We start from the raw sequence: 27788 nt of genomic DNA on the forward strand, positions 1-27788 counted from the left end.
GGTTGGCAATTGTATGTGCTTAAGCTGAATTATTTCCTTCGGAGCTGATAGGTGTAGCCTGAATTCTGCAGACTTCATCCTTATGAGCAGCATTGCCATACTGAGCTCAACAGCCGTTACTCATGACGAGTGGCTGCTCTGAACGTTGGGAGACACTCAATGAACTCAGTCTCAGATGGTGGCACCCAGCCAGCCAGTCTGGGATGGAGCCATCCGTCAAGTGTCTGGCGTGCTTTACCCAGCAGGTTTACCTCCTTTTCCCCAGAGTACAAAGAGCAGCACAGGAGAGACAACCCAGCCATGTATGATACATTACCTTAGCCACTTTCACTCTCCTGAAATAACCCACAGGAGATGAACAAGGGCTTCTCTGCACCAGCAGACTCCAATAACTGCAATGAGCCCAACAGGAGTGAAAAGCAAGGATTAACATTTTCATAGAGATGTTTAATAGAGTTTAAAATGCTGTTGGGCAAATCCTTCATCTGTAATCCTCATTCACATCCCTGCTCTCACAGTATTTAACATTCCAGGATGGGTCCAAGCACTCTAGTTCTATGGCTGGTTAATGTAAGATGTCGAGTAGCTCAGAAGCAAGGGACCAGAACCCATACCCTCAAAGCTTCATGTGATGACCACATACAGGAGCCACAGTGGCTTTCATGGCTTCTTCTGGACCCATACAAACCTTATTGCAAAATGACCCAGTCTGCCTCGGAGGATAATGGAGAAACTTTAATCTTTCTGCTCCAAATCCAGAATATTTTGACAATTAGTTTTTACTACTCCCAAGTAGTAAAAATTGAGGGCCCGACACCGGGCTCATGTTTGTCACTCCCTAACTAAGAATCTGACCTGTTACTGTTAGAACCTGCTATAAATAATCAAACAACAACCACTACTAGCCATTTTTTTGAGCTAACCTCCTCATTGGTATGTCTGAAGTAGACCTCAAAGGAGACCATCAGATGCCTCCTGGGAGATCCTGTACAGGCTAAGCCGACAGGCTTTGGTTCTCCCTCTGGGTTTAAGCTAAGTCGAGTGTTACTTTAAATTGTTCTCTTGAACAGATAAATTCCATTCAATTTTACTTTAGGCACGTTGGTGCTATGCTGGATATCGTCTTTGAAATATACTTCTGCAGAGTATTCCATTGGTTTCCTAAATCCACTTCTTAGTCCAGAAACATTTTGAGCTTTAAAATATTTTAAACATTTTCACATACAACGATATATCCAAAATATGATCACATATAAAAGTATATTTTTTCATTTAACATTGTTGATAGAATATGTGTTTTCATTCATAAAATCTCTTTATTTTGTTATCTAGATTTTACAGCTTTACTTGTGGATATTATAGGAAACTCCACCAGTTATCTCACAGAAATTTTCAAATCCACTTCTATTCTCTCAGGTTTGCATTTCCTTTTAACATTTATCATTGTCTTATTCGTCTGATTTACTCCTGGTGTGGAAACAAGCAGAGAAATGTGCATAGAAACCTATTGCTCTGACTCAGCAACATTTTTCTTGCAAAGCATGGACTGCAGTTGTAAACAGTCTCCTTAGAGGAAAAATATAAATACATAATGTATATATATAATATAGACATGCATGTTTCTATAGGAAGCTGTGTTTTGTTTGAAAGTTTAATGAAATATTATTAAATACTGGTATTTTCGGGAATTACAATCCCCAAAGAATAATTATAGGCTATATTATTTGAAGATTTTTCATTTCTGTGTAAAAATGCTTGGACTTTAGAATTCCAATTAGATAGAAATATTTCCCCTGGAATATTAGCATTTGGATTTTGTGTTGCTTCCAGTATTTTGTCAAAAATCAAATCAGAAAGAAAATATTTGGCTGCTTGTAGTGGCCACATACCATTTTGTGTTTGTGTTTTCAACTGTTTAAGATAATATCTTGTAATGAAAACTGGTAACAATGATCTGTTTTACTTTTTTTTGCCCTTCAGTGCGTCAGAGTAATGATTCAGATTGTATCTACATCTGTGTGATGACAGGGCAGACAGGTAGATGTTACAACCATTCTGCTCCAAAATGTTGCCCTACTTATTCTCAGAGATGACCTAGACTAGAAACAGACTTTTCTTGGTATTTGTAGTTGTTTCTATTTGCAGGGAGAAATCTGTCTGAATTTTGGGAAATACTGGAAAAGTCTCCTGTTGTTAATTACACATTTTCCAGTAACACATCTTCTGACCTGGGTAAGTACATCCTGGGGAATAAAAGGAAACAGCAACAACAACAAAAAGCACTTGAAATGACAGCTTCATCTTCATAATGTAAAAGTAACTTTTGAAATTATTATTTTATATTTTAGAGAGATTTTAGAGATTTTACAATCTCTGCAATTAATTGTACATATGTATGCATTGTGATATGTCTTATTATTGAAAAGAATAATTTATGTTATTATAAGTGTAATATGATATTTTACACTATAAATATAAGTAAAATGTACAAACTTTTAAATTATGAACTATGAGGTGTTTTAGTGGAGGAATGAATAAAACCTCCTGGGATGGCAGTTTTTACAGAATTCAGCACTGGACTGTGGAGGTTCCCTGATGCTCTGAATCTTAGGTCTCAGCACAAACTGTCTCCTACCTTTACATGAGTTACCTTCAGAAAGGAGTTTAATATATTCAGCCAGTGTGTTGCATGGCCCTTCCACCCAAAATTGCTTTGCCAGATGGAGCTGCACTTCAGATACTCAGCTCTCATTGCAGTCCATGAATATTTCTCATTTTTAATGCTTCATTAAAAAAGGCAGACGGGGAAATCAGTGACAAGTTTACCTGTGCTGAAAGCTGTAGGATGTTCTAGTCCTTCAAAAAACCATAATAATCAGACACTTTGACAGAAGTTACTTTTTTTTTAAAAAGACAACAGCTGTTTCTCTAATACCAGAACCTGATTTCTTTCCTTTTGATCACACAATATGTGAAAGATGGTGAGCATACTAACTCTGTCTTCTCACACTTCAAAGATCTAGACTCCATTTTTTCAAGTTTCATGAAATTACAAGAAGATCCAAACAAAACAGTGGATCCATCAGCAGAACATGTGTGGACATTCAAAAGTGAGCAAGTATTGTCAGACCCAAATTACATTCTTCTTGATTAACATCTTGATAAGTGATCATATGTTTGCTGCACAGTGCTGTGATGATGCACTGCGATTACACGGTAGGATAAAATTTTGACCAAAACAGCAGAAGATCAGGTCAGTAATACACTGAATATTTGGGGAAAAGAAAAACTATTGTAAAAAAAAAACTGCTCTTTTTTGCCATTTTCTAGAAAAAGAAGTTTTCTAAGGAGGCAGGGAAATTAAAAAAAAAAAAAAAAAAGACGTTTTTAAACCAAGGGAAAAATAGTTCAAACCATTTCCTCTCCTTTCTTATAATATTTTTTTCATATTTTTTCTCTGTCTTTGACTTTATAGGGCACTCAGTTGTGTGTATCTGAGAATTTCATAACCTCCAGTGCATTTAGCTTTGCCACAAGGCTACAGGACAGAAAAGTGCTAGTCTGCCTCATTTTGAAAGCAGAGAGGCAAATCTTCACGCGTGCTTCCGCATAGTAGGCGCAAAGAGAAATTCAGAACTTTGCTTCATTCCTTCCCATCACTGCAGCTGTCTATAACAATTCCACATTTTCCCCTGGTCTGTCTGCTGTCTTTTTATAAGCTCTTTTCTTTTGCTCAACAACATACCAACCTCTGTTGTCTCTTCCAGCCTCGAGTGTAACTTCTGCACAAAATGTAATCAGTTCTGAAATTCCCGTATCTGCCCTCCAGTACCTGCCTGCTCGCCTTCACAGAGACAAGAGCTTTCATCTCTTTCCTTGTAGAGAAACTGCTTAGGAAATTAAAAAAAAAAATAATTTATGTGAATAAAAAAAAAAAATCCCACACACTTTCCAGGAATCTCTCAGTTTCTTTTTTTTTCTTTATGAAAACTTGCACCTTAAGATGTTCTCAGTTAAGATTTCAAACATTATTGGCACTCCCCCATGCTTCTATATTTAAAACGAAATGGAGAGGTGGCCGCTCACCTGCCAGGGGAAGCACTCAAGGAGTAGATGGGATTTTGTGGGTGTATTTTAGATATTATTATCCCCCAGTGTGTTACGCTTGCTGCTGCCGTGTGGCACCAGCGCCCACAATGAGTTGCTGGTGCCCTCCCTCTGTCTCTCCTGCTTTTCCAGCTACCTGGATCCCTCTTGGGCTGAAGGGGGAGGAAATCCCCACCACGAGGTTCCCACCATGGCCAAAAACGGTTGGAATGAAAGGACCAGGGTTTACATCACCGCATGTGGACGCTTCCAGACCACGCGGCACAGCTGGGCCCCCCATGGCTGCTGGGGGGAGCTCAGCCCCATCGCCAGCCCTGCAGCCCAGCCCCAGTGAGTACAGCGTGGAGGACTGCTTTGCCCTGCTAGTGATGGGGTTTGCCCAAAAACTGAAACCATATCTCTGAGATTGAGGTTGGGAGGCCCTACAGGGAGATACACTGTGTCACTAGAGAGTAGATTTCTTTGTTTCAGCCTGGAGAAGAGAAGGCTCCAAGGAGACCTCATTGCAGCCTTCCAGTACCTGAAGGGGCTACAAGGAAGCTGGGGGGGACTTTTTACAAGGGCCTGTAGTGACAGGACAAGGGGTAATGGGTTTAAATTGAAAGCAGGGAGGTTTAGATTAGATATCGGGAAGAAGCTCTTCCTGGAGAGGGTGGTGAGGCACTGGGACAGGTTGCCCATAGAAGCTGTGGATGCCCCATCCCTGGAAGTGTTCAAGGCCAGGCTGGATGAGGCTTTGAGTAACCTGGTCTAGTGGAAGGTGTCCCTGCCCATGGCAGGGGGGTTGGAACTAGGTGATCTCTAAGCTCCCTTCCAACCCAAACCATTCTATGATTGTTGTAGAAGGGCTAAAATCAGTTATAGGGTCCATCTGTAGTTTTGTATCCTTTTGGGAAAACCTACACCTTGCTCCTCACAAACACCTCTACTGTCTAGGCCTTCACTCACATTTTGCTCCAAATAGGGTGAGCAGACTTGTGAAAAAGCAATATAAAGCTGCTTCTCTTGATCTCCACTAAACATACCTTCTTTAAATCCTACATTGCCCTAGCTCATGGACTTTTCAAGATCTACATCTTTTGTCCTTCCTTTCTCTTCTTGACTTTTTTATATGCCCCTGGGAGTGCTGGGTGAGGGACTCTGGCTGTTGAGCTGTCTCACATACAGCAGATCTCAGTGGACAGCTGAATAACAGATATCCTGAATGACGAAAAGCATGTCTTTCTGTTCCCATAGCTGACGTGGATGCTTTCTGGATGCAGATGGTGACTCCTGAAGAAACCAGTGATGGCAAAGTGATGCAAACAGAGCCAGGTGAGATTGATCTTAGGTAATAACCAAGTATTTGTCAGGTGGCCCATTCATGAAATAGAAAATAATATATATAGAAATAGATGACTGCAAATGTATTTATACTTCAATGTCTGTGTAAGTATTTTTTTGGAAGTCTGTGACTTCAGCTTTTTTTTTTTTCTCTTATTCTTTCAATCAATCTTCCTTAATATTTTTTTTTTTTTCTGTTAGAATGTCAAGGCAACTTATATTCTTTTCCCTCCTTCAGATTTAACTTCCTCAGTGCTGTCTACGCCACCCCACAGGCCTGGTGTGACACTGAAAGTTTACTCAGCTACCAGTAAGTAGCTGCACCTCATGCAGCAAAAAAATATAGCATGTTTGAAAGTATACCAATATGCAAATTTTCCATGCAGAAATAACATACATGTTTAATTTATGTGATGTCTAATGTATGTAAAACACCCAAAATGTATAAGGGACTGCTTCGATAGTTGTTTGTGAATCATTCACAATTGTACATTCAAAACATAAATTATACTGTGATGATAAAATTGATATATGTACTCTCGTGTCAATTTTAACATGGATTGATTATTGGAAAATCTGAAAATTCACTTATTCCAAAAGAAATTATCATGCTTTAAATCCTCTTATTGGTAAAAATAAAATTATTAAGTCAATCCATGCCACATGAAATCTCCAGAATTTTGTAAACTCTCCCTGAATTTACAATACTGCAAAGTACTTCTTCAGCTAAAGAAGGATCATTATCAACTAGATTTTCAGGAAAGCTCAGTTCTTCTGCTCTTAAGCACCAGAATGGTTAGAATTTAAGAGCCCAGTATGTTAAATATACGACGATGTGCCAGCCCACTTGTCAGTATCATATACTCATGCTGGCAATATAACGATATTTACATACAAGTATTTAGTAAGAGGCTATGTACTTTGAAATTTGATTCAATGTCAGGAGGAGAGTCTGAACTCTGGGTGAGTCCAGCACCCACTTTTCATGCTGAGCATGTGTGTGGCTGAGTCCAGACTACCTACTCACAAATTCGCAAAGTAGAAGCTGATTTCAGGAGTACAATGGGAATAAATTTCATCTGCAAATCCCAGTCTTGGGGGCTAAAGATGACTAGTTTAGCTCTAGGTTCCAGCATCATGGACACTTAAAATTAGGTAAAACACACCCCATCTTGTAGCTAAGGAAATAAATTTGAAGGATTTGTTGGTGCTTATGTTCCAGCTCTGATACTAATATGGAAAGCACACCAGTATTATTATGAATTCATATTGCTGTTGCATTTGGAGGGAAAATCCAGACTGCCAGTTCTGGTATCCACACAAAATCTATGTGCCTGTAGTCCAGACTCTGACTGATATCTGCTGTTCAGTGCAGCATAATCTTTTTAAGGAGAGGAAATTAATTTGGTAGCCACCCCTGAGGTCGGTCTGAAAACTCCAGTGATGCATGAAGCCAGGGCAATACCTGTGCTCAGCTCAAGATTAGAAAGACAAAATACAGTCCGCACTTTTCCAGAATAAACGAGGGGCTGAATTCCAAGGTTTCCTGGCATTAAGACCACGTCCTGCCAGTTTGTCTGCTTAGAGGTGTGATAGAGCGATGAACTTATGGGACCTTGGGAAGAGACTGTCCTTGATCCTCCTGTTGAAGCTGACCCTGCTGCTACCAAAAGTGAGTGGGAACATGGGTCTTTCTGGGTGGTGAGGTCTGCTGGAGATAATTTTGGAAATCTGCTTGTGTTTCTGCGTGGCAACTGTCTAAGAGAAGCCTAAATGCTGGGCAGTGCGAAGATAACATATCGGGCTAAATTGCAGGTGTCTGCAATATCATTTGGGCTTGATATTACAGATAAAACCAGAGGAGTCAAAAAATCTAAAATACCAGTAAAATAATACTCTTTCAAATGTCTGTTTGGACAGCTGGAAATGAGAACAAAAAAGTTTGATAACATGAGCAAATAAAGGCCTGCAAATTCTGAAGGATGATAGGTAAGGATAGCAAAGATAAATGGTGATTATATGGTCTGTGATGGATTAGTAGGAAACCGCCCCGTTCTGATATTGTCAAAGGTAATCATAGGTCTGATATGGATTCCTAATAAATGTAAGAGAAAACTGCTGCTGATAGCTAGCCTGTCAAAACAGGAGAGGTAAAGTGAAAAAAATGAGCGTCACCAGCAGGTTTTTGCACAAAGGGGAACTGCAGCCTTGTGGCCCTTCTCTGCTAGCGGAGCTGACCCAGAGGACCAGGGATGCAGCCAGCTCCCTGCCTCCACACAGGCAATCCTCAAGTCTTCATTTTGGGATTACTTGGAGGTTTAAAATGCAAATTCTGGCCTGGATTCCCTGCTAATCTCACCGTTTCTAATGATATTTTCAGTATTGGCTTCTGTCAGCTCATTGCTGGATTCCATCATAACTTTACTTGTGTGTAAAGGTGGGGCTTTTTTAGGAGAGTAAACATATTTGGGTTCTTTCACAAATCATCAATTTTTCTGTCAATGGGAATAATTGCATAGTAGGTGAGCAGTAGTGTCTTACATTTTTGTGTCATTTGTTTTTTCCCTGGGTTTTGCTGTTGTTATCTATTGCAGCAAGCCAAGACCAGGATCCTGTGTTGTTACTTTTTGTAGCTTTTGCTGATTCTAATCAGGTTTTTCATAGTTCCCAGTCCTGTTCTGGTTGGCTGAGTTTATCAGCATATGTTGGGTTGCTTGTCTTTTATCTTTTTTCTTTTTTTCTCTTTTTTTACTCATGTTATTAGAAAAGAAAGCATTTGAGAATACAGAATTCAGTGGGGCATCTGTTTTCAGAAGTAAATAATGTTATCAGAGTTAACCATGAAAAACAAAGTTTGACAACAGCATCAGGAGACCATTCAAACAAGTCCTGTACCTCTCTATCAGAAACCATGATGACTGAGGCTGTCTACCTGCATACACCTCGTGTGGACAAGGTTCTTAGGGACATGGTTTAACGCTGGTATTAGCAGTGTTAGGTTAATGGTTGGACTTGATGATCTTAAATGTCTTTTCCATCCTAAAGAATTCTATGATACTATAATCAATCATGCATTTGGGGAAATAAATTGAACATGGAGATTTCAAAGCAGCGAAGGGCATCCAGAATGCTCTGGAGACTGAGATGTTATTTCAAGAAGTCTTTTCTTAAATCACAAGAGTGGATGCCAACTGATAAATATGCAAGTTTGCATTAGAGCCCGCAGAGTCTGAATTATTCACAATAGCCGTAACATTGCTTTTCACTGGCAGCAAAATTTAATCTCTGTGTCAGAGAGATGTGATATTGAGTTAATAATGGAAAAGTCTGTTTACTGCAGCAAGAATTGGTCACTTATCTTCCTGTGACAGTAATGTGGTAATTTCAAATAGACACGAGCAAAGCTCTGCACAGGAAGCTGCGGTTCCTGCATTTTCTGGCCTCTTTGACTGACTCAATTTCTTAGGAAAAAAGTTCTTAAAACAAATAGTTCTGAAATAAATTCCTGCTTTTAATTATTTTTTGAATTTCAATCTGAATCTGTAGGAACTTATGAACTGAATTTAAAAAATGCATTTCACAGTAGAAACATTACAGAAGAGATATAAAACATTATGAAGCACTGTAAATTTTAATTTCAACAGTATAATGTGAGTATATGATGCAATCCAAATAAAATTAAATACATTAATTGAAAGGTAATTTAAGCATTAAATAAATATAGCAATATAAATGCAGCATTAATTGAAAATTAAATTATTGTCAAAACTTAAAACCAAACCAACTTGTTAAACTTGCAGCTTTTTATTTTACTTCTCTTTCCCGTGTACATGAATGCAAATTAAAATTGCAGTCATTCAATTTACATTTAGCTAAAGCAGAATTTCTGCTGGCAGAACACTTAGCTTGAGTAAAGCATTTAACATCTGTTAGGGAGGATAGCGAATACCCACTTTGGTGGAGACTGAGATTTGTTGGAGTGTGGCCTTTAGCAAGCTTTATTTATTCACAGCAACTATAACATTATTTTTCATGGACAAGTTACATTAAAACCTCATTGTCTCATGCTCTGATGTTTGGTTATTAACATGAAGTATGTTTATTATAGCAAGAAATCATTAATTTTTAATTGCCTTTGGATGGGAAGAATTCAAGTTTGGTTAACTGCTGTTAAGAGGACAAGGCCCCGATGACATTTATGCAAAGCTGCTGAGATTAAGAGAAATGGGACTCCCTCCTGCCCATCCCTGACCAATTCCACCTGAAATTTGTGTAGTGCTTTGACACAGAACCCATTTTCAGGGTGAGTTTGGGAGCTGCAAGTGTCTGCCCATTACTCCTCCATGACTCCTGCTACCTTGGGCAAGCTCTGGCAGTAGAGAAATAGTTTGATAGCAATCTCTTTCAGGTTGGCAGAGTCTTTATTTTCCTCCTGACCGTGAATGCCATTTTATATTAAACTCCTTGTCAGCACTAGGCGACTCAAGCTTATTTCAACAGAACTTCATTAGTCCAAATTTAACCTCTGTAACCTCTCCTCTCACATAACATAAGATGGCCCAAAGCTATAAAGCATGTGAGACGTGAACCTGGAAATGCAATTACACTGTCTAAGGGGATTATACTCTGCAGGTAAGGCAGTTTATCTACACATGGCCAAAGCCAGCTGCTAGTTACAGAAATGGAAAAACCAGCTGGCAGTCACACTGCAGCTACTCTGCACATTCGGGCTCTTCAGCCCCAGTGGGTGCGTGTGAGGGGGACACCTACATCAGGTAAAATGTGCCCTCTCACAGCCTGGCCCCTTGATACCTTTCCAGAGCCCCAGAGTGGCATTTTTAGGGATGCATCTTATTTTTGGAGTGCTGGTGTAGGGGAGACATCCCCCTGGAAGGGTTGCTGTATGCAGGGGACAACGCGATGTGCGTGCATGCGGATGCCCAGGTCAGATGTGACATCTTGCAGGGCAGGCTGCTTCACTGCAGTGACCCAAAGTGTGCCCTCACACGCATCATCTCCTCTTCAGAGCACAGCTATTAAGTACACAAAGGAGAGGTCATTACACACCTATTACCTATTTTAGCCATACCCCAGTAGCCTTTTAGCATATTGTATATACTGTTGGTTTCGCTCTAGCAAGCCTAGCATTTTGACCCATCATAACACAACTGTTAGCTAAGATGCAAGATGATGTGGGACAGGGAATGGGTTGGAGAAGACAAGACATAATATGATGAAGAAATGCCTTAGGAAATTGAAAACAGCTTCAGTTTTACCTTACCTTTTCTCAATTTCCCCCATTTTCACCTTTTCTTCTTTCCTCTTTTCTATGAGAGAAATGGAGTCTGAAGAGAGATTGTATTTGACAATGAAAATCCACATAGCAATTCAGGATTTTGTTACAAGCTGCCATCACCTATTCTGTAATATTGCTTTTTCTGCAGTCTGGCACAGCTGCTTGCTGGTGGGATGAAATGTTTGATGTGAAAATGTTTATCTCTGGCTGCTGACTGCAGAATATTCAATGAATAAACTGGATATTTTCCTTTTAGTTGTCTCAAAAGAGGGGAAGAAAGAATCCATCCCCAGGTACACCATTTCTCTGCATTTTTCTTAAGTTAAAATAGTATAATGGTGTTACTTGAAGGAAAAAAACACTGATCAACCAGCTGGCTCCTGGCAAACAAATAGTAAAACAGCAAAATGATTCCTACCTTCCCCTCAGTGAAGGCAAAAATTGACCTTTCCTCCTTCAGTTGCTTGTCAGTTTTCATGAAACCTGTAGGAATGTATTTATCCAGAGGATCTTTACCCATCCCTAAAAATTGGGCTGAAATTAGCTGATTATTCAAGTCACTAGAAGCCAGAAGGAGAAAACTGGCAGATGAGAAAGCCATAACCTCTGCATAAATCATGTTTAGTTTGTTAATAAGGCAAAAAAAACCAAAAAGTGATGGGGAGAGCAGCGAGTGTCTGTTTATTAACTCAGTCATATTTAATCTAGGATTCAGATTTCGAGGGTGTGCATAGGGGAGCGTGCAGAACTGGAAGTGAATTTTTCATTAAGGGAGCATATGCATAGAGAAAATACCAAATATAACAGGTGCACAGTGCTCTTCTTTCTCTTGTTGCTTTGCACTGTGGAAAACTGATGCTTCAGTGGCAACTGAACCTCCACCTAAACAGGTAACAATAAATAATTTGCATCTTTAGAGTTGTTCCTTACAAGTGGTTTTAAGTAACTAACCAGTAATGAGAAATAATAGTAAGTTGAACAGAATATTTGTCCTTTCACTCCTGCCAGGCTGTGTGTTTTCTTTTCCATTATCTGCCTCACTCAGGTTTGAAGATACATAAATGATCTTATTAATCTGCATGTTTCTCATAGCCCAGATAAGGCATAGCAAGAAATTTAACACAAGTATTCAAACTAGTTCAGAGCTGTATTTTTTTCCTAGGGTGTCCACAGGCGATCCTCAAAGAGTCCCGTGTGAGCTCTCTTCCTGTCACTCTTATCATGCAGAAGATCAATCCCTGTGTGATGGAGCTGTGTAGGTTTTTTCAGCTGTGCCTCTGTGTTGGTCAGAGAAAATATTCCAGAAAGGAAGCCATGAGGTAAAACCTTGCACTAGTTCCTCTCTCTGCTTAAAATACTCCATCAGGCTTTTTAAAAACGATGATGTTCAATCACAAGTGCCTATTTTTGAGAGTCTGTGGCTACTGGTAAGAGTCCCATATGGGTCCCCAGCGCACAGATCAATACCTGATCTGGCTTCCAGTAGGTATTCACCCAGTTCACACCAGCTGTTTGTGTTTTCAAAGTGAACAAAGCTGACCTGAATTTTTCCAAATGTCTAAGGGCAACAATGAGGTCAGATCAATTTATTTCATCACTGAGGTCAAATCCTTTATTTCCATATTCAGTATTAGCAGTGTGATATGCATACATTTGGGCTTGTGAAAGATAACAAGCTACTACTTTCCTGACTTTAACTACATCTTTAGGTACTGCATTGAATACTATTCCTGGTTCTTGAAAAATGCAAGTTATGTCTGTGAAAGAGTCAAAAGAGTTGCTTACTCCCACAGTAAGTATATTTTCTCTTTATATTTCTACATAACTTATTAAAAAGTATAAAAAAGTTGTAGATATCCACAGGGTATTTGCTGTCTTTCATCAGACAGCTATTTTATCTGATAATAATTTTTTAAGGGGTTAAAGAAAAAGATTATTTACCTTTCATGTATGTTTTTAATATTTTCCTCATAAAGCCTCTTCTGATGAGTTTTCTTATGTTCTTCCAGCACTGAAACAAAAATGCCTTAAAAACATCTGTACGTCGGTCTAGATGACTGGAAGACTGGTGGCAACTTTAGTTGTCTCTTTCATTTCTCAGTGTAAAAATCAGGTTGCAGTATGTTTTTTGTAAATATTGGTAAAAAGACAAGCTATTAAGCAGATGTTAACCTAGAAATGTGTATTCCTCTGAGCCATTGTAAAAATAATGTATAAAACCAGACGTATGTTATACTAGTGATGTAATTGCAATAAAAGTGTTGAAAGTCTTTTAAAAGTTGTATTTTATAAAGGATATGTATATGGTTGGCTAGTGAATGCAAGTAGTTTATTCTAGTTTTATTTACAATTAAGATGTTATCAAAATGAACAAATACAAAATAATTTAAAAGCAACATGAAATACCAAAGACAAGAAGGATTTTTCATGGTGTCAAACACATACACATTATCCGTTATTGTAAATCAAGAGTCTTCCATGACTTGAGCAACTCATCTAATGCAGAGCTTGACCAAGGAAATGTTCACACCTCTTGTACTCTCACTCTGTGATGTATTTGTGTGAGCTCAACAAGATTTATCTCCTTCTTTAGATCCACCTCTGGTGAACTAAAAGCCAGTTCTAAAAAAGGGAAAGAATAACAAAAAAAATTGCATGATCCTGTATTTTGCTACACTGCAACAATATGATGCTACTATCAACCCAAAGTACATCATCAAGCTATTAATATTTTTTTTTAAAAGATTATTTGCACTAACATCTGGTGCACATTGATGTTTCCCTGAGGAAATACGCATTCAAAGTCATATAAGCCAAAGAGAAAGGTGGCACCATAAGGAATGTTGCCCCCAGGGAGAGGTGGGGCGCAGCAGCCCCCTTCCAAAACACATTTCACTGTGGCACCCAAGAGCATGATGGAAGCATTTCTGTATATCAAAGACCAGGATAGATTTGAGTAGTACTGATTACAGCGGGTAATGAATGTTAGGCCAGTGGAAGAAAGCTGACACAGTGAATGTATAAACTGGGAATAATAACAAGGCCATGGTTCTGCAATGTTGTGGGGAGATCTCGCTCTGCACAAGCTCTCCTGAGAGGATCAGTTTTGCTGTGAAGAGATGGCTGAATTACACCTTTGTGCAATTGTTGTTTTTATATCTCACAAAAACATCTCAAAGCCTGAAGATGTGATTTAAACAAAATAAATCTATAATTTTTTTTACGTTTTTATCATTAAGTTTTCTGAGGACTCAGGAAGAACATGGAAACAAGAATGTAACAGGAGGAAACAATTATTAAAGTCAGTCTGATTTTCTGAGATTTTTTTAGGTTTTAATAAAAAGACAATATCAATTGAAAAATATTTTTTGAAAAGGCTTCCCTTTTAGAAGATTGGGTTTTTTATTATTTTAATGAATTTATTCAGCTCTGAGTTGTAGCCCTGATCTCCATGCTAAAGGATACTTTCTGTGTTTATAAGAAATCACTTTGTGCTTTTTCCTGCAGGACTACAAGTCCTTCAACAGAGTGCTAACCTCTCTATGGTGCAATAGGGTATGCCTGAGCCCTGTCTGGCACGAGGGTTAGGTCACAGCCATCTCCATGCTAAAGCCTTGGAAAGGGCTGAGGGCTACTGCCTGGGTGTGTTCATGGACAGAGAAGACCTCACGTAGTTATGGGTCACTGGGCACCACCAAAAAGAGGCTTTTCTCTTTGCACCCTCCATTCAGGTATTTATGGGCATTGATAAGATCCCACTGAACCTTCTCTAGGCTGACAAGTCCCAGCTCTCTCATATGAGAGATGCTGTAGCCCTTAATCATCTTTTGGCCCTTCTTTGGACTGTCTCAAGTTTGGCCATGTCTGCCTCATACTGTCCAAAACTGGACACACTACACCAGGTGTGGCCTTAACAATGCTGAGTAGAGGGAAAGGATCCACTCCCTCCACCTGCTGGCAACATTGTCTCTAAAGCAGCCAAGGATACTCTTAGCCTTTCCTGCAAAGCCTCACTGCTTACTCAGGTTCAACTTGGTGTCCACCATGACCCCCAGGTCCTTTTCTGCCAAGTTGCTTTCCAGCTGGGTGGGCTACAGCACATATTAGTGCATGGCATTGTACCCCAGGTGCAGGACCTTCCACTCCTCGTTGAACTTCATGAAGTTCCTGTTGGCCCATTTCTCCAGCCTGTCAAGGTCCCTCAGTTGGCAGCGTGACCCTCTGGCGCATCAGCCACTCACAGTTTGGGGTCATCTGAAAACTTGCCGAGGGTACACTCTGCCCCTGCATCCAGGGATTAATGAGGCTGGCAAGCAAGGCTGGACAGAGTGTTGTCCCCGAGGCGCGGGCCCTTCCACTCCTCGTTGAACTTCATGAAGTTCCTGTTGGCCCATTTCTCCAGCCTGTCAAGGTCCCTCAGTTGGCAGCGTGACCCTCTGGCGCATCAGCCACTCACAGTTTGGGGTCATCTGAAAACTTGCCGAGGGTACACTCTGCCCCTGCATCCAGGGATTAATGAGGCTGGCAAGCAAGGCTGGACAGAGTATTGACTGCTGGCGTACACCACTAATCGCTGGCCGGACCACCACCCTCTGGGCCCAGCCATTCAGTCAGTTTTCAACCCACCCCACTGGGCTCATCCGCCTCATGTATCAACAGTTTCTCTGTGAGGGTCTTATGGGAGACAGTGTCAAAGGCCTTTCTGAACACAATGCAGTTCACAGGGCCTTGGAGGAGCTAAGCCTTTTTTGACATAAGTATTTTTACAGTTCCAATTGTGTCAGACTTCACCATGCTAAAACTCCGACAGTTTGCCTTTGTTGATGGCATCTTTGAAGGGCAGCTGTGTCCGACTGTGGCAGAAAGCACACCTTTCCCGATGCGGAGAAGCCTTCCCAAAGCTCATTGACTCAACCTTCTCCTGGGTTTCACTCAGCTTTGGATCAGAGCCACCGTGGAATAGACAAAAGCAGACTTCTCAACCCTGAGGAATGCCAGTGTTTAAAGCTGTCTAAATTTTCACTCATCTTTCATCACTGAACACTACCTCTTGCTAAGCCATTAAAGCATATTCACATGCTCCAGAGATTTTGTGAGTGATTAATAACAATGAGATGATTGTTACTTGATTACAGCCACGAGTATTAGGGAATGTGACTATACGGTGAATGCACCTGCAGAACAGACTCCTCAGTATAGATACTTTACATGGCTGGAGCTACATTACTAAGATACACCGTGGACATAATGACTCTAAGGAATGTCATGGAAGAATTAATTAATAAATGTTGAAGTGGGTTTGATAAAGGAAGTGATCACATGGGTGAGGTATATCTCCAAGTGGGTATAAATAACTTAGTACTGACTTTGTTGAAATCCATTTATCCTTCATCCAACTGCTTTCAGATAATATCCCTCAAGGTAAGCCTTTCTAGATGTACTCTATAATACAGGAATCAGGAAGAAAACAATGTAGAGTAAGATATTTGGGACTGTGGAGTTGTAGACTGAAGTGTAGGTAAGAGATTTGGGATAGCAGACTATAAATATTTAGAGCTGTTAGATTTATAACCTCATTTCCTGATGAAATATTACATGATTTTAAAATGGAAATGAATATAGTATTTGACCTTAGGGAGCAGATAATCAGCAGTAGATACATATTTGAAAACAGATATAGATAAATGTTTGTTTATCTGACTGCAAAAACTCCATGCCTGACTTAGAAATCATTCTAAATTTAGGGTAAACTGTGACTGTAGTCCAAAACCAATCTATGATCTGCCATTCAATGAATATTAGTGAAAGGCTTTTAGCTTCAGAAGAATTCTTTATGCACATTTCTGTAAGGGCAAACACACCCAGAACTTGAAGATCTCCAAACAACACAGTGTTTCTCATTAGAAAAATATATGATACATTAGATCATTCTCAACACGGATCAGAGTAAATGTTTGACTACAAAGTGTGAGAGGGTTTTGTGATGTGAAACAAATTAATATAATGGATTGCAGATTAAGTGGGTTCAATAGTAATCCCAGAATACCTCTTCATTTACACAGTGTTTCACAATATTTGCATTTAAAGATAATGTGAAGAATTGTTTAAACATCCTCTTAGATCAAGTAAGATGTGAAAACTGTTTGCAAAACAAAAGAAAACTCGGGTACACCATTTTATTGCTAAATGGGCTTTCCCTGCCACTGGCACTTTGGCAGAGCCTGTTGAGTCACCTGAAGTAATGCCAAAATAAATATTGTTAGTCAGGTTTATAGAGGACATTGGTAACATCTGAAGGATGCATAGGGCTCATCATTGCTGTAATATGTGCCTTTAGTATGATAAGGGTAAAAACTGAATTACATCAAGCAGAAACATGGCCAGGCTACAAAATAATGATTTTCTAAATTGATGTCTTCCCACTCCCAGGTTCAAGAGATAACGTTCTGCCTAATATTTTACTTAACTCACCAGGTACATCAGTCTGCTGTGTGACTTTCTTGTCTCTGCATTAAACAAAAAATGATTGTAATTCTGCTGGTGTCTATGTCAGTGATGGTGTACAGTGGTAAGTGGCAATGTATTTTTATGATTACTTGACATTTATGCCTAAGTATTATTTTAAGTATGTGTGTTTGGAAAAAATCCTTTAGAAGCACACCTTCTGTCCCCTCAAACATAGTTGTTCAACACTCAAATGCACTTAAATAATTTTATCTATGGAGTACTTATAAAACATATTTTTCTCAGGACTTCTAGTTAAGCAAGAAACATTTAGTAAGCCTCCAAAAATATAACCAAAAAATTTCAACTTCCATTTTGCTAGCATTCAGTCAATATTTAAGTCCTTTAGACTCAAAAAAAAAAAAAAAAAAAAAATTACAGGTTACATATAAAAATATTCTACTCATTAAATACATGTGTATTGTTTAAATTCTCCAAACCAGTCAGTGCATCCTGAAATATAACTCATGTTCAGCTAAAGCTCCTCCTTTGAATTTTACTATTAATAGCTACTTTTCTTCATATAACTCTTTAGATTTTATTGCCATGGGTGAATGAGCTTCCCAGTGACAGGGGTGGGCAAACCTTTCAAATTTCTGCGGTCCTTGCACGGTGTAGGAATGAGTAGCAGTGTGCAGGTGAAGAGCAGGACTCTTAGAAGGTCTGACACCATTTCTGGTCACTCCATGGGGTTATTTCTAAAGGGTAGAGAAAGCTCAGCATCTTGCAATAGACAAAACTCTGCACTGACCTACTTCCCCTTCTGCATCTCTTCTGAAGGGCTGTGTGCATTAGAAGTCGGTAAAAAACAGGTCTTTAAGGTTAAGACTCCTACCATAGGAATAGAAATCAGTAAGAATATTAGCATTTCCACTGCAGTGATAGAGAATGACGAGATACCTACACCATTTACTCATAAAAATAGTAAATATATGGACATGCAGAAATTCTTCTGGCCTAACATTTGAAATGGATATCCACCCAAACTTCACAAGGCTGTGCCATAATTTTTAGATTCTTTTCACCCAGCTAAGCACAATCTCAGCACAAAGATTTAAAATGCTACCATTTTTAGATTTGGAGAGGATTATTTATTTATATTTATGTGGCATCTATTCTGCTGATCTCTGCTTTGAGACTGAAGCAAATACCTGTTCATGACTAGCATTTGTGTGAGGAGCTGATGTGATTTACCTTGAATAAATCAAATACATTAGGTTTGCTGCGCCCTGAATTTTTTCCAGCACAATAATCTTTCTGCTCCCTGGGGATTATGACTTTATCTATGCCCTATATCATGATATTTTAATTAACCATGATTGCAAAAAAAAACCGGGAGGTTCAAGGATGGGTTTTTTGATGGGTTTTTTTCAGCTGACCCTTCAGAAAAGCATTGCTAGGGTAGCAACATCACAGACACAGTCCAGAAATATTTTTACGTGTATCTGAATGTTGACAGAAATTCTGTGGATAAGGTATACAACTGGAAAGGCCGAGAGCTGATGTATCATTCAAGCCTTCACAGGACATCTGCCAAGTCATTTTGCAGGTTTTAGAGAAAGGAGAGAGAAGCTGACCTCCCCAGGGTCTTCTGAGGTTTAAATGATTTATTTTTGTAGTGCAGTCTTTCACAGGGAACGACATAGGACCAATAGCCCCAAAAGACATGATAGCAAAAGAGGAAAAGAGAATTCAGAAACTATTTTCTCTTTGTCATTTCCATCCCTGCCAGCTGGAGTGTGTGGAACTCCACCTGGGCATGGATGAGGAGCTGACCGAGAGCTTATGGGTCAAGCTTAAAGGAAGGGCAGGGAGAGGGGACACAGTAGTAGGGGTTTGCTACAGGCCCCCTGGCCAGGACGAGCGAGTGGATGAGGCCCTCTACAGACAGATAGCAACAGCCTCACGTTCACATACCCTGGTCCTCATGGGGGACTTCAACCACCCCGGTATCTGTTGGAGGGACAAGAGAGCAGAGCACAAGAAAGCCAGGAGATTCCTGGAATGTGTCGATGACAACTTCCTTATCCAAGTGATAGAGGAGCCGATGAGGAGGGGTGCCATGCTGGACCTTGTTCTCACCAACAGGGAGGGGTTGGTGGGGGATGTGAACCTCAAGGGCAGCCTTGGCTGCAGGACCGATCTATGATAAAAGGATTAGAGGAGCCAAAGGTTTACCAAGCTTGGGGGAAGGATGTTTGAGATTGCTGTGGAAATACAGGCTTTAAGCCAGACAATGAAGGGCAGGTTTTCTTCAGCAAGCATGCATGAAAATATATAGCATCCAGTGCTATTGATTTTACAAGGCACACCATTATTTTGCTTGCATTTGAATTCTTCACGGCCATGAAGCTTTCAACAAATTTGTTCCAGTTCTGTGAAAAGTCCAACCTTTATCAGGAGACCTTTTCTTGTTTGTGGAAAGGAGTCCCTTCCCCTCAGACCTGCTGCAAAGAAGGACACTTCTGATGGATTGCTGTTCCTCTACAAGTTTTTGTTGTAACCAGCACTTTCAGGAAAGGAATAACATAAGAGGAAACACCTCTTCCAACCTTCCTCAATCCCGTATCCATATTCTGCCACTGAACCTGAGAAATTAATTGCTGGAAGCATGAGACTGCTACCATAAACATCTTGTTCACTTCACAGAAGTTGTAGACATCCTGAGAAGGCCCTTATATGCAACCTTTAAAAAGTCCTACTTTTTACTAATCATTTGCTAAATATAGAGTTAAGCCATGTGTCTAAAAAATCCCACTATTCCTCTTTACCCTCTTACACCTATATTTATTGCAGGAAAATGCGACAGATTAGCAGATAACTCAGAATTTTTGCAGAATCTTTCCTAGACAAAATGGATAGCTTTCCTAACACCAGTTATTCTGAGACATAACCTATGCCATGAATTTAACATTACTTATTATCTTCGGTTTTTAGATCCTTGAGCCAATAAATACTCTTAGCGCATAATATAAAAAAAAAAGTCAGGTTTAAATAAATCCAAAGTAACACATTCTCTCCTAAAATCATGCAGAAGATAAGAACAAGGGAAAAAATGGGAATGGAGAGGAAAGGTATTAGATTTAATCCTAATTCAAGACATGGTAAACAGAAAAAAAAAAGAAAATGTGTGGAAAATATACCACAGCATCTTCAAAACCAAAGAGATCATTAGCTTAAGAAAGAAATAGTAACAGGATGAGAGGCAATAAGGACTCAGAAAAATCAAACCTCTTGAATTCAAATAAGTGAAGAGCCCAGGGTTACAGAATAGAAACATTTGGGACAATGTAAGTAATCGGGCAACTAAAACACTGTTATACAATTCTACTGATTTATCCCAGCAAGTGGTACTTTCCAGAAGAGCACAGGAATGCAAGTGTTAGCACATCCTCACTAGCAATGCCTCAGTTTAACAGAAGACTGATTTTCAAGCTGAAGTCAATGTGATTTACCAGTAGGATTCTGGGCTGTCCTGGAGCTAAGCAATGCTTCATGGCTTTGACAAATCAACTTGCTAGTGCAGGAAAGTGTTCAAAATGCCTGCAGTGTTTGTGTCATAATGAAGTATATGTTGTCGGTTTGTTGGGGTTTTTTATTATTTTTAAATCTTTGTCTTCTCAATCACTTTTACTGAAGTAGGTGGCCAAGAACTGGAGAAAAAAATGACACACAGGACAGAATCTTGAGTAAGAACGGTTTATGCTTTACTTTCTACAATATTGCGTGGCAGTGGGGAATCACTTGTACTCCAGAAGCATTGCAGAGAAGTGTGCCATTAGCAAATAGCTAGTAACTCATCTCAAAATGGTTTAACAAATGAGGCAAGACCAGGGGCAGTCAGGGGACAGTTCTCCTAATTCGCTTTTTTAACAGGACAGAATCTTGAGTAAGAACGGTTTATGCTTTACTTTCTACAATATTGCGTGGCAGTGGGGAATCACTTGTACTCCAGAAGCATTGCAGAGAAGTGTGCCATTAGCAAATAGCTAGTAACTCATCTCAAAATGGTTTAACAAATGAGGCAAGACCAGGGGCAGTCAGGGGACAGTTCTCCTAATTCGCTTTTTTAAAAAGAAGTGTGGTTTGTTTATTTTTTCATTTAGACAATGCCACATTCTTCAATGGAGTCTTTCGAAATGTGGAAAGTGTTGCATTGTTTTTTGGTAAGTATGTGTTAAAGTTGTACTTGAGCAGAAATCTACTAAAGTTCTACTTGAATAGAAATCAGGTGGAGCTTTCTTTTATGTATACTGAAACAGAACAGGGGTTTTTGAGGCTGTAGATTTCCCCAAAAGACTAGTATAATACTAAATACTGTTGAGTGTTAAGCATTGCTCCAAGTCCCCATGTTTAGGCTCTGCATTCACATGAACATTACCCATGTGTGACACACCTGGCTCACATCCATTTACCATGCATTTTATGGCTGTTCTCTTTCCAGACTGCCTGGGTCCTCACTTCACCTGGTTACAGTCCATCTTCACTAACTTCCCTGCCCTGCTCAACTTTGTGACCAAAATGAAGTGTGTTACTGGTTTTTGTCCCCGGGATTTTGAAGACTACGGTTGCTCTTGCCGATTTGAGATGGAAGGGCTCCCCGTGGATGAAGCTGATGAGTAAGTCTTATCCATGATCTGTTCTCTTCTGCCCTGACTGACTGTCTGTGCCTTCATGCTCTGATGACATGAAGCACAATACTTGCCTAAATGATTTAAGGACAGTTTAAAAAAATAGAAGGTTTATTCAGAGGGTAAGTAAGTCCCACACTACCTGGCTCGGTTTAATATAGTCATCAGTCACTTACAACCTAAATATCTTATATGACCCACAAGCGATAGCTCTGGTTTATCAGCTCTGTCCCATGCTATTCTTACCTGCTGGTGAGCTCTTTTTGCTTAGCCAACAGCCCATACCAGTTGCCTTACAGCATGACTTGGAAACAGATAAAGTCAAGGTGGTCATAATCTACAGCATGCGATGATCTACTTGCTTCTTTTTCCTCATAGCTTGGAGTCTCTCTTTATTTATTTGATGCAGAGAAATTCTCATGTCCTACAGATAAAAGCAGAGTCCCCTTACCTGCATATAATTTCACTAGAGCAACTCTGGTGGCAGAGCTGGTTTGAATTGGTTGCAAAGAGTGGCCGCTAATGCAATAGAATAAGTAAACACCATACCTGCCTTCTTGACATATCTTACCTGGAGGTCCTCAAATTCTGAACAGATCTTTTAGACCATTCATTTCTTTGTACTGGGGAATTGTGCCTCGCATTTAAATTGGTGCCAAAACCTGGAGGGTCTGTTAATAAGGTGAGTAGGAGAGCATTAATCTGAGCAGTTTAGTGGGTGTAACAACCTTACCAAACTGTTGGTACTGGAAGCTGTGAAATACACCACCATTGTAAGCTCATAGTGGACTCTAATGAAATGTTGGCATCTGAGAGGGATTTAAGTATCAGCAGAATCAAGTTACAGCTAAGTATGACTTCAAGTGGCAGTTTGGAGGTTAAGTCGATCTTGCCCTGGCTACCTGTGTAGGTGCAGAGGTCTTACGATCATGGAGCACCCAGGCACAGAGAATAACAACGTAGTTCAAAAGCTCTTCCCAATACCATGCACCTGGAACAAAAGCTTCCAGATGCCACTCTCTGCTATGGAAGGATTCTGCCCCAGACCCTGACAGGGCTAGTGAGAAAAAATGCAATCTCAGGCTGGGACAATCAAATGGCTGGTCATTTATGCCAGCAAGAGGCGTGAAAAGAAAGTCAAAGAGAATCAAGATCCATCCATGCCTAGATAGAAAAAAGGTTTTTCCAATAATATAATGGAATGTATTAATTCCTTGAGTGAAGACAACGATGGCTCAGAAAGGGCTAATGCCTATATCTAGACGGAAATTAATCTATTCACTTTCCAGCATGGGATGGCTGGATCTAACTCTGCTACTGGAAAAAAGCCATGGGCCCTCTTATGAAAGGCTTTCTGAATAACCATGATGACATGCTGAAAGGAGAGCTGAGTCAGGGCAATGGATTGATAGCCAAAGAGCTGAGCACCTGGCCTTTCACTTCACTCAGCTTCATTTTAATGCAAAGCAGCATAAATAGAGAAACAGAACAATCTATCACCAGATCTGTGCTGAGAAATGTCCACAGAGTCCCTTTGTGTCTACAGATTGGTTAGCAGTCCTGTGATGTTTTTCTTAATAGCATGGCAACTCCACTGCAGCTTGCAGGCAATGGAGACTGCTGTTTTGCCATTGACACAGGTATGCCCCTGGTTCAAGAGAGCCTCCAAAGGGGTGGCTGCTACGTGTCATTCTCAGAAACACTTCCTACAGTGTCACAATTTTTTCACTAACTTTATTTCTTAGCAACTAGTTTAGCAAACCTCAGGTTTTCCCACTGCCATTTCTGTTCCATAAAAGAGGGCCGAACATCGCACTGTAGGTTTTTAAGGCATTGGGAAATGTTTGTATCCATAAACCCAACCTTCTCCCATTTCCCAGAGTAGCTAATTGTAGTATCTAAATTCAGAGCCTAGTCTGCCTTCATATTCCCTGGGGAAAGAGAAGCATGCCCAAGGAAAATCCATCTCTTACAAAGGGAAGTGTGTTGGTTTTGGTAAGTAAATTTTCCAATTAAGTGGCATTGAGTGTTGATGTAATTGTGATGCTGTAAACAAAGAACTGCAGGGAGCTTGTATTAGACTAATTACGCAGTGAGAGGAGCTTTCAGATGCCGACACCTCACTAGGCTTTAGGCAGAGACAGGAGTGGGTGGTGAGACATCATCAGCTGTATGTTTAGAACCCTGTTCCTGATGGAGCTTACAAACTCCAGCCTCACCTCTGAAGCAAGGCACAGTAGCAATTGTGGTGTGGAGGAGCCATCAGGGCCTCTCTGCTGAATGCTATTTGCTCTCACCTTGGTTCAGTACATTCCTGTCATCTCCTAGACCAGGTTAGAACCACTAACAGGCAGCAGAGACACTGGAATACAAGAAACTGGGCTTGGAAACTTCATCAGCTGTGATAACGCCGGTCATGAGCTCTGATCTGCTGCTGGCAACCTGAGCAAACCTCATCACTGATGTCTTTCACCAAGTCAAAAGTCTAGTTGCTGTTAGGGCTTGAACAGATTTCCTGGTTGTGAGGACATATTAAATATTGTAATAACTATTTATTAATATAGTAAGTGATTAAATATTTAATGCCTCCTAAGTATAGGGAGTGAGAAAGTGAATTCATACCCTAGAAGGGAACCTGCAAGGGGCAGGGGTTGGCTCGCTGCTCTGATCAGTGCAGGAGTGCTCATGACCACCGGTGAGTTCAGCGCATATGCAGGGCTGTGCGTGAGGTGTAATCACATGTTCACTGTGTCTTTAACAAAAATCCCACATGACCTTAATTAAAGTTAACTACTTACATCATGATCGCAAGTTAACCCTTCCTGGCAGCGATGCTGGTTTTGAGTATTAATGTTTTCTTTACATTCAGCATGACCAAAACCAACAGCAATTCAGCAACAGACCTGCGTTCTGAGTCAATTTCTCCGAAAACAGGACATTTCAGTCTAAATCTAACAGAAAGCCCCTACCTAAATTTTGTCCAATCTTATATGGGATAAATGATGACCGAGTGTTCTTCTAGTGTTTAATTTACAGCTGTCAGCAGTGCACACAGATATAGCTATGCTATAGATGTCCTGCCTGCTCAAAACCAGCTGAAGAGAAGATTGATGAAGAGCTTGTTGTTTTAGTTGACTTTTCACTGCTATTCACAGCTAAAGTGGTCATGCAGGCATTTGGGGTTTGCGTGACAGCTGTGATGTGGGAAAATGGAAGGTTTCTAACTGCTTTTGTGTTGTTTTGAGAAAGCTGCTCTACTCCAGTGTGAGAAAAACACTTCATGGCTCCTTAAATGGTACATTTTAATTCTGATAGTTGCCCAGAAGAGAAAGTACAAGAAACAGAGGATAACACTGCACATATGTATATAGTGTCAAAGAGACACAGGGATTCACAAGGTGTTAACACTCCATGACTGCCTGGTTCTGTGTAGTTTTCCAAATCTGCAGCAAGAAAGGTTTTGGCGGGGCTGGAGCCAAGACTTCTAGAGCTGAGCTGTAACAACTCAAGTACTGCAGAAGGAGAGAAATGTGAGTGTGGTCTCCCACAGCATGCAGACCTGCTCCTGCCACTGAGTTTTGCTGTACTTCTCTCATTAGACTGACTCAGGGAAAAGCAGGACTCAGCCTTTCTTGTGTCTAGGGTCCACAATGAGGACCTCTTTTTCCCTTGTGGCATCTTTTGCATTCTTGTGTAAGAGTGAGATGAAAGCACTGCAAACTAAATTATGTGAACTCGGTGTTATTTCATTTTTTAAGTTGCTGTTTCCAGCACCGCAAATGTTATGAGGGAGCAATGGAGATAGACTGCACATGGGATCCATCCAAGATTTCTACAGACATCAGCTGTTCTACTGAAAACCTGACCTGTGGTAAGACTAACCTGTTGCAAGAGTGTAATTTCTCACCATGGCTGAGAAATTCGTTCTGGACTATCTACTAAAAAGTCATATATAAATTAAGCAGAAACTACCTCTACCTGTGGGTTTTTAAGAGCTTAATTCTTCTGCTCAGGAGTGAATAGAAATAGGAATACACAGAGGCATCAGAGTCCAACCAGGCAGGAACATTGTAGTCCAATAGCTAAAAACTTGCCAGGGCTCCTATTATTAGGAGTCCCCTATTCTTATTATAGGCAGCCTCTGCCTGAGGTTTCCCTGGTTTGCAGGACCCACTAAGCATTGCTTGAGATATCTCCACACATCAGAAATGCAGTGGATGCTGGGGAAAGACCTGAAAAACAGTTCCTTTCTGAAAATTCAAGGCCTGATTTTTCTGCACTTTGAGGGATCTAATTCTTTGTTCACAGGGTCATATCCACTCCTGGGATACAACAGTACCACCAACGAGAGCAGAGACCATGCCATTATAATAGAAGCTGCTCTATGCAATACTAATACAGTCCTAGCAAGTGTAGAGTGCGGCTCTTTAATGTTTAATCAATTTTAATATTTTTTTTCAGTAAGGATTGACAGAAAAGACTATATGCTAGAACATAATTCTGGGATACCAGCAAATTGGAGCAGAATCCCCAAACCAATATCTTTACAGCTTGTCTAAACAACAATCTGATCCAAACCCCTTTTCTTGTTTGAAATTAAAACCATTTTTGCTATTTAGTACAATCTGTAAAAGTCCAAGTGCATTTAAACATGAATAGTGCTTTTTTAGCTCTTCTTAATAATCAGAAAGCATTTTGTTCAAACTAAAAGAAAAAAGAAAAAAAAAATAGTCTTCATCAAAACTGTGAAACCTAAGTGTGACATCTCTGAAAGGTCAATGTTTTGGTTTTTTTTTTTGAAACCCTGAAAGGTGAAAGGTTTTGAAGTGGGAAAATAGTATTTCCTTGGAAACTGTTTCATATCCTTTATAAGGAGAAAAAACCACATCTTAGATGAAAAGCTTTCCTTGTGGACTATGAATTCTTGAGGTTAGGAGGAATATTTTAAGGAAGTCTGTGAAATCTCAAACTTGGTATCAGCTGAGTTAAGTTTTCCATGGAAAAACTAGAGGCAGCAAAGCACTGCTCTGTAGTCCTCACTAGCCTGAAGAATGAACCAGCGGAGGCAAGAAATCCATCGCCAGCACTGCCAGGCTCCATTGGATGGCGTTTGAAAACAAACTGTGTTGGACTATGAAACTTGGCTGTGTTTAATGTGCAGAAGCACAGTAGAAATAGGTTTGCACTAATGAATATAGAAACAAACCTTACAGGGAGAAAAAAGCAAGAGGTGGAAAAAAAATATTTCAATAGCACCTTGTTTGGATTTTTATTTTGTTTCCAGAGTCTGGGGATCCCTGTGAACAGCTCCTCTGCAACTGCGACAAAGATGCCATTGAATGCTTTGTGAATGCACATATTAACTCTTCCCTGAACGGGCTGGATGTCTCCTTCTGTCCATCTCTGGTTACAGGTAATAAGGATCAGATTGACTGCCTCCTCCTGCCCGTTTTTCTGCTGGCATCAAATTTGATCCAACAGGAATGAAGCAGTAGCCGGGTGCTTCCCTGCACTAAATCTGGCAGTCTGTCCCATTCTCCGTTTCATGTGTCCTTTCCATTTACTGCTACTCAAGTGAATACCAGGAGAGAAGAAGAGGGTCGACTAATTGCCATCCTGGAACATGTCCAGGAGAGGTTACTGAGTTGATGAGGGGGCTGGAGCTCATGATGAAAGAGGAGGAGTCTCAAGGGAGATCTTTTTGCTCTTCTCAATACCTAGTAGGGGTGGAGAGATGGACACTCTTCCTGGAGGTGCACAGAGACAGGACAAAAGGCAAAGAGAGACAATGGCAACAGGGAAATTCCAGTTAGATATGAAGACTTTTATTTTTCAGGAGGCTCCTGCCAACCCTGTGAGGCTCTTGCCAATCTGAATGAATAGGTGATGGTTGGGGTGATTAGTGACGCACTGGTCACTAGCAGGAA

General features: G+C 40.2%; 2 protein-coding genes across 2 annotated transcripts in view; both read left to right on the forward strand.

Moving 5' to 3' along the window:
• HHLA1 (HERV-H LTR-associating 1) overlaps nt 1-12779 on the forward strand; it is a 17302-nt gene extending 4523 nt beyond the window's left edge. The window contains exons 6-13 of the mRNA XM_010160544.1: nt 1333-1416; nt 1981-2037; nt 2146-2232; nt 5344-5421; nt 5669-5740; nt 11889-12045; nt 12436-12518; nt 12736-12779. Coding sequence (XP_010158846.1) covers nt 1333-1416; nt 1981-2037; nt 2146-2232; nt 5344-5421; nt 5669-5740; nt 11889-12045; nt 12436-12518; nt 12736-12779 — 662 coding nt within the window. The remainder of the gene's footprint in view (nt 1-1332; nt 1417-1980; nt 2038-2145; nt 2233-5343; nt 5422-5668; nt 5741-11888; nt 12046-12435; nt 12519-12735) is intronic.
• Nucleotides 12780-20792: 8013 nt separating this feature from the next.
• OC90 (otoconin 90) overlaps nt 20793-27788 on the forward strand; it is an 18649-nt gene continuing 11653 nt past the window's right edge. Inside the window, exons 1-6 of the mRNA XM_010160545.1 lie at nt 20793-20797; nt 20873-20919; nt 21337-21396; nt 21675-21849; nt 25620-25732; nt 27146-27274. Coding sequence (XP_010158847.1) covers nt 20793-20797; nt 20873-20919; nt 21337-21396; nt 21675-21849; nt 25620-25732; nt 27146-27274 — 529 coding nt within the window. The remainder of the gene's footprint in view (nt 20798-20872; nt 20920-21336; nt 21397-21674; nt 21850-25619; nt 25733-27145; nt 27275-27788) is intronic.

This window comes from Eurypyga helias, unplaced genomic scaffold, assembly GCF_000690775.1.
Source record: "Eurypyga helias isolate BGI_N326 unplaced genomic scaffold, ASM69077v1 scaffold541, whole genome shotgun sequence".
Taxonomy (NCBI): Eukaryota; Metazoa; Chordata; class Aves; order Eurypygiformes; family Eurypygidae; genus Eurypyga; species Eurypyga helias.